This window comes from Sinocyclocheilus rhinocerous, unplaced genomic scaffold (genome assembly GCF_001515625.1).
Source record: "Sinocyclocheilus rhinocerous isolate Xijiao unplaced genomic scaffold, SAMN03320098_v1.1 scaffold2226, whole genome shotgun sequence".
Taxonomy (NCBI): Eukaryota; Metazoa; Chordata; class Actinopteri; order Cypriniformes; family Cyprinidae; genus Sinocyclocheilus; species Sinocyclocheilus rhinocerous.
Genome location: NW_015657494.1, coordinates 123945 through 131153, shown reverse-complemented (window position 1 = coordinate 131153; position 7209 = coordinate 123945). Strand labels below are relative to the sequence as shown.

Sequence of the window (7209 nt, the reverse complement as noted above, 5' to 3'; positions counted from 1 at the left end):
CTTTGTCTGTGTGTGTGTGTATTATATATATATATATATATACCCCTTGCTACGTGTACTGCGTTAGGCTAACTGACATTGTTGCTCTTTTGTTAGTTTTGATTGCTTCTATTGTCCTCATTTGTAAGTTGCTTTGGATAAAATGTAAATGTAATGTAAATATCACCTCCTTAAGTTGTCATTTAGAAGAACAGTACATCCAAGAATTTGCTGAAAATGTCCTTTTGGACTTGTGGATTATTGTGATGTTTTTATCAGAATGTTTGGACTCTCATTCTGACGGCACCCATTCACTGCAGAGCATCCATTGCTGAGACAGTGATGCAATGCTACATTTCTACAAATCTGACGAAGAAACAAACTCATCCTAATCTTGGATTGTCTGTGGTTGAGCACATTTTCAGCAGATTTGCATTTTTAGATTAACTATTCCTTTATTATTAAAGAAAGAGAAAAATGAAACCAAAAAGTTGATCATGACATGATTTTACTCGTGGTGAACTGATGTGATGGTGTAATCATATCAGACTGATGTCAGAGCTGAATGTGAGTTTTTTCCATGCAAAAAGTCGTGTTTGTGAAGAGATTCCAATTCAGGGAATAATATGCTGACTTTTTATGCTGTGAATTTCCTTGTTTGTGCTTTATGAACATGCAGAAACACGCTGAGGCAGGCTGTAGCAGCAGGCATAAACAGCCTGTGTAATAACATGAGTCTCAAAGATCAAATCAGTCATACAATCCTGAAATGAAACGATCACTGCAGTAAGAACACTAGAAAGGGCTCAAGTGCAGTGTGACTTACGCTGGTGACCTTGCGATAGATCTGAGCGGCGTTCTGGCACTCTGAATATGGGTATTCAGATGTGGCCATCTCCAGCATGCACATGCCAAACGCGTAGACGTCCACGGACTCATCGTAGTGCTCCTCATACATCTCTGGGGCCATGAACTCCGGCGTACCTTAAGGATATGATCACACAAACAAATGACAGCATGCAAAGATGTTCTGACACAGAGAAACACACACTCTGCTTTAATAGGGCTCAATTAAGCTACATCTTACTTCTGGAATTAAATGAATGACAAAATGTTGAAGGCAGTCTTGGAATCTAAGGATGTTTTTGCATCTGCACTGATATTGGGGGAAATCTGTGAAAGGGGTTTGAATGTGGTAAAATGAGCATTGGTATCTGAAAGCAAAGTCAAATGAACCAGAATAATTAATAAAGGAACACTGTACACTACTAGTCAAAAGTTTTTGAACAGTAAGATTTTTTATGTTTTTTAAAGAAGGCTGCATTTATTTGATCCAAAGCACAGCACAAACAGTAACATTTTGAAATATTTTTTTACTATTTAAAATAACAGTTTTTTATTTGAATATAATATATTAAAATGTAGTTTATTCCTGTGATTTCAAAGCTGAATTTTCAGCATCATTACTCCAGTCACATGATCCTTCAGAAACCCTTCTAATATTCTGATTTGCTGCTCAAAAATATGTATTATTATTATTATTATGTTGAAAACAGCAAAAAAATTTTCAAGTTTCTTTGATGAATAGAATGTTCAGAAGAATAGCATTTATCTGAAATAGAAATCTTTTGTAACATTATAAATGTCTTTATCATCACTTTTGATCAATTTAAAGCATACTTCCTAAATAAAAGTATTCACTTCTATAAATTCTTTTTTTTATAGAATAAAAAATTCTATACATTTTTAGAATCTGATTCAGAATGATTTCTGAAGATCATGTGACACTGAAGACTGGAGTAATGATGCTGAAAATTCAGCTTTGATCACAGAAATAAATTACATTTTAACAGATATTCACATAGAAAAGGGTTATATTAAATAGTAAAAATATTTCACAATGTTACTGCTTTTGCAGTATTTTGGATCAAATAAATGCAGGCTTGGTGAGCAGAAGAGACTTCTTTAAAAAACATAAAAAATCTTACTGTTGAAAAACGTTTGACTGGTAGTGTATGTTAATCCAGAAAAGCTGTATATGAGAGGACTGCTGTCTCACCGATCACACTCTTGGCAAAGGAGGCTCTTTTGAGCGTGGCCAGACCCAGGTCTCCGATCTTCACGCTGCCCGTGGGCCCCGTGATGAAGATGTTGTCACACTTCAGGTCCCGGTGGATGATGGGAGGAGTGCGTGTGTGAAGGAAGTGCAGGCCTTTGAGGATCTGACGACACCAGCTGCGCAACACTTTGGGTTTCATCACCTTGAAGCGCTTCAGATACCTGGAGAAAACAAAACACATTACTGCTATTTTGCATAAACCTCAACTGCAAACACTTCATGTGTGTGTAACAGTGGCGACTCCAGAACTCTCCCTCTCAAAGAAGCTGTCACATGACTTTATATGAAGTGTCTTTAACTACATGGCAGGTCATTCCTCATATCTGATAAAAGATCAGGATCTTATTGCCCTGAAATGCTGAACAATATATTTGAAAGCTGTCTGTCAGCAACAACCTCATCTGAATTCAACATTCTTACAAGGTAAAAAAATAAATAAATAATAATTTGAAACATTTTACAGCATTTAAAAATCACAACATTTTCAATTTGATTTTGATTGATTTCTATTTTCTCTTTTTCTTCCACATTGAGTATATAAGTAATAATTCTCTGTAATGTATTCTTTCAGTTATTAAATTTAATTTAACAATTAAAATAAAGGTTTTTAGTGTGTCCCTCAAGTTACTACTCACTGTGTTATTTTGACCACTGTACCTTTAAATGGATGCTCATAAATCACAAATCATTAAATGATGAAGTTGGCATCATTTCCTTGGAGAGAAACAACTTGTAAGTTGTGAGTTGAGTGAGGCTTGAGCATTTTTAAGCTTCTATTTCACAGTTTTTGTTTCATAAACGCCTGAGCTCTTGCCTATCATGATTTCATAAAAAGCACCAAACTTTGAACTGCTGCTTTCCTGCCACACTGGACTGCAGCTCAGACTGTGACTCTATTGAGGTCCGTGAGAGCGCTCCTCACGTTTTGAGCGTGCCTGACGTCATGAGCTCTGTGACCAGCACGATGCACTTCTTCCCCTTCAGCGGAGACTCCCAGAAATCATAGAAGCGCACGATGTTTGGGTGCTGGAGACCCTTCAACATCTCAGCCTCCTCTTTAAAGCGCTGCCTCTCCACCTTCGTCAGCTTGCGGTCCTGAAACACACACAACCAATGAAAACAATTCATCTGACACTCTGAGGAATGAGACCCGGATGCATGAACTCAAATCAAACCACTGGAAAATACTTTCTTCAGGATCACTATAAGCTTGATATTAATCACAGCGAATAAATCAGCTCGGTGAGGAACAGACAGAAAGACCTCATGAGAAATTGAATTCAGAAATATCTTCTATATTGAGTCTCTCTTTTCTTCAAGCAAGAGAGAGATATACCTCCCCCATCCTGCAGTGAGATATGTGAGCCTGGAGCACAAAAGCAGTCATAAGTCGCTGGGGTATAATTGTAGCAATAGCCAACATTGTATGGGTCAAAATTATACATTTTTCTTTTATGCCAAAAATCATTAGGATATTAAATAAAGATCATGTTCCATGAAGATATTTTGTAAATTTCCAACCGTAAATATATCAAAACTTAATTTTTGATTAGTAATATGCATTGCTAAGAACTTCATTTGAACAACTTTAAAGGTGATTTTCTCAATATTTAGATTTTTTTTGCACCCTCAGATTCCAGATTTTCAAATAGTTGTATCTCACCAAATATTGTTCTATCCTAACAAACCAAAACCGTACATCAATGGAAAGCTTATTTATTCAGCTCAATTTCAGAAAACTGACACGTATGACTGGTTTTGTGCTCCAGGGTCACATATAATCATACAGTGACTCTCAATTCCTCATGGAGAACATCAAGTCCCACACTGCATTTATACTCTGCTTCACTCACAAATGTGTCTCATTACAGAAGTCAATATGTTGTGAACACCGAGTATATCTGAAAGCATAAGTGCCATTTTTAGGCCTGATGCATGTGCACAAGGAAATCTACTTGTGCATAGTGAGAGGCTTTTCTCATGCATTATGCAGCGCTTGCTTCAGTGTCTGTCCTGCATGCTCCACCTCTGCTCCATCTGCATCACCTCACGCTCACAGTGCAGCTCTGCCCATGAATGTTTCAAACACACTGTTTAAACGCTTGGAATTAATGTTGATGAAAAAGGCTGCATTTATTTGATCAAAAATACAGTAAAAACTGTAACAGTGATATACTATTAGAATTTTAAATTGTTGGACCTACTCTGTCTCAAGTGTTTTTAACTACATTGTATTTACATTAAATGCACTTCTTCTTTCTTTTTTACATCGTATTTTTATTTACAAATGCATTAATACCCTAATATAAAGTGTGATCATACTGTTTTCTATGTCAGAATATTGTAAAATGATTGCTGTGATGCAGCGCTGAATTTTCAGCATCATTACTCCAGTCTTCAGCGTCACATGATTCTTATATTTTAAATACTTCTCAATAGTACTGTATTTTTAATTAAATGAGTGCAGCCTGAGTGAGCATTAGAGGTATGAAGCTACCTGGTGCAGGTGCAGCATGTGCATTTTTCAGTGTCTACTGCATTTCGATATTTTTTGAAAAACAAAACAAAAACAACTAGCCAAGTCAATTTAGTCCATGATGTGAACATAGCTTGGGTCTCTCTTTATGAAAACACCAGCACATCTGTACACAACATATGACTCAGGGCTAGGGGTTTGTGAGCAAGCACAAATGAATATGCTTTACCCACTGCTTCTCTCATACTCTACACACATCAATGCTGCTGACAAACACAGTTCAAAGAATATGCTGTTTCTTCGGGAAGCTTTATTTATTTGATTTCATTTTAAAATGGGTGTAGAAAATAAAAGCATCAGCTAAACCCCACATTGTCACATCCTGCTGTTCCTCAGCCGAGTGATTCAGTGTTTTCAGACAGACAGGTCTAAAGATGGGCTGTTAAACTCACAGGAATGAATCAATACGCTTCTGTTCTAGCCCTGCACAGCTCTATTAGCGTTTATTGATAGAGCTATAATATGTGCAGACATACTCACAGTTGAGCGTACACAGAGGAAATCTGCGCATGTTTCCAGTCCCCAAACGTTACATCACAAAAACTGCGGCTGCGTGAGTGTGTTCACACTTCATGAATAAATAACTGCACTCACACATACAGTACAGTGAGACGGCCTTTGTTTAGTGAGGACTGACAGAATGACACTCAACTGTAGATTACAGCATAAGCTATGAGAGCCCGTGCATTACACTGATTTTACAGTCTGCAGCATCAATATTAGAAAACAATAAAGGGTTGCATTTATGAAAGCAGATTAAACAATAGTACTCTGCCCAGTGCATTGATCAAACCTGAATGCACAATAGAGACCCCACGAAACAGCTTGACAAGCAGTTTCCTTTCTTATTATTTCCAAACAGGAAGTACTGAACTGGGACGCACTGAAGGGCTGTTTAATTTATACACTAAAGTGAATAGGCTTTAGATGGCTGATTTGTCAGTGGCAGACGCTCTTAAAGAGGCAGTTCACCACCAAACCTGACTTTCTTTTTTTTCTGTGGAACACAAAAGATCACATTTTCTTTTCCCAGAGAAGATTTTAATGTGAATGAATGAAATGAATATCCACCCTATGCATTTTTTATTGAGCATATTGTGAACATTTCAACCGTGCAAGTTTAATTTTAAATTACTAAATGATAATGTGAATACTAATGTACAAAACGTGTTTCACACAAATACAGAACACTAAAATAATGCAATAAATATGAATTTAACAACATTCCCCTTCAGGAACTCGAGCTGCGTCGGAACGCTTTGGGAACGAGTATGCCCACGCGGCCAGATTTACCAATCTCTGCCTAATGTGGAAGAGCACAGCTAAGGCGAGAGAAAGGAGCCAGGAGTGGCGCAGAATGCATAAGCTTCTCTGGCCAGAGGCCTCAGCCTCAGCGCACCGTGGAGGAAACGTGTAACTAGGGGGTGTCTGCCCACTGACTGGCCACCGACACGTAGACTTTCAAGGTGGAGTGGGTCAACCCTGCAGAGAAACGGGCCTGCAGGAACTCCGGCACTGTACCAACTGGCCAGTAAACTGGGTCGAGCTGGTGGTCTCCGCACCAAGAAGTGAAAGATTCCGCTTCAGGGCATACAGTTTCCTCGTAGAGGGAGCTCTGGATTGGAGAATGGTCTCAACAACCTCGGTTGAGAGACAGGAAGCTGCGAGTTGTGCCCCCCCCCCAGGGGCCACACCCACGCTTCCACAGCGCCGGGCGGGGGTGAAGATAGTACCCACCGCCTGTGAGAGGAGATCCCTCCTGATGGAAATCTCCCATGGAGAGCCGTCGAGAAGGGAAATCAGGTCCGAGAACCATACTCGGACCGGCCAGAACGGGGATACCAAGAGTAGACGGACCCTGTCCCGGCAAACTCTCTCCAGAACTCCCGGGAGCAGAATCTACAGTGTGCAGGACCCACTGAGACACATTTGGCAGAAGTTTCCACGCTGGCAAAAAGGTCTACTAAGGGAATCAGACTCTCGAGACTGAGATAATGAATAATGAGATCTCTGGTGTAATCAGCGCGGCTAGGTCGGTGCCCTGAAGCGGCGAGCCGGCAGGAGACGGTCGAACTAGCTGAAGTCGGCCGAACAAGCTGAAGTCTCCTATTGAAAATGACGGTCCTCAGACCCGCGTCATCTCCTAGGAAGACTAGACTGATAGAACCAGAGCCTGCTCGGGGCAGGATCCAATGACTCCCAGACCGCCAGGTGACCTAATAAGGGAACCAGTCTCTCGAGACTGGCCTCTGGTGCCCTGAAGCGGCGGACCAGCAGGGAACGGCCGAACTAGTTGCACTAGAAACCTCCCAAGAGGTAGCGAACCTCTTAGTACCGCTACGTTTCCGGGCGGTGACTGAGAGAAGCGCTCGTCGAAGACCGCTGCGCCCTGAAGCACCGTAGGTGGCAGGGTTGGCAGATCGATCTCCTGAGAGCACTGAGGAGAGACGGCCACCGTATAATGAGGTGTACACCGCTCTTCCTCAGAGGGGGCCGGCCCTCAGAAGTTCTGGGCCTTAGGCGTCAGGACGTTTCAGCTGAAGACTATCCAGTGGGAATGACGGTCCGCAGATCC

The 7209-nt window shown here is 40.7% G+C and overlaps 1 protein-coding gene across 1 annotated transcript in view; it reads right to left on the bottom strand.

The window, feature by feature from the left end:
- The window catches only part of LOC107721139 (serine/threonine-protein kinase WNK1-like), a 49364-nt gene that overhangs the window by 30499 nt on the left and 11656 nt on the right, over nucleotides 1-7209 (bottom strand). The window contains exons 3-5 of the mRNA XM_016529006.1: nucleotides 3021-3193; nucleotides 2039-2259; nucleotides 806-963 (exon numbers count right to left, since the gene is read on the bottom strand). Coding sequence (XP_016384492.1) covers nucleotides 806-963; nucleotides 2039-2259; nucleotides 3021-3193 — 552 coding nt within the window. The remainder of the gene's footprint in view (nucleotides 1-805; nucleotides 964-2038; nucleotides 2260-3020; nucleotides 3194-7209) is intronic.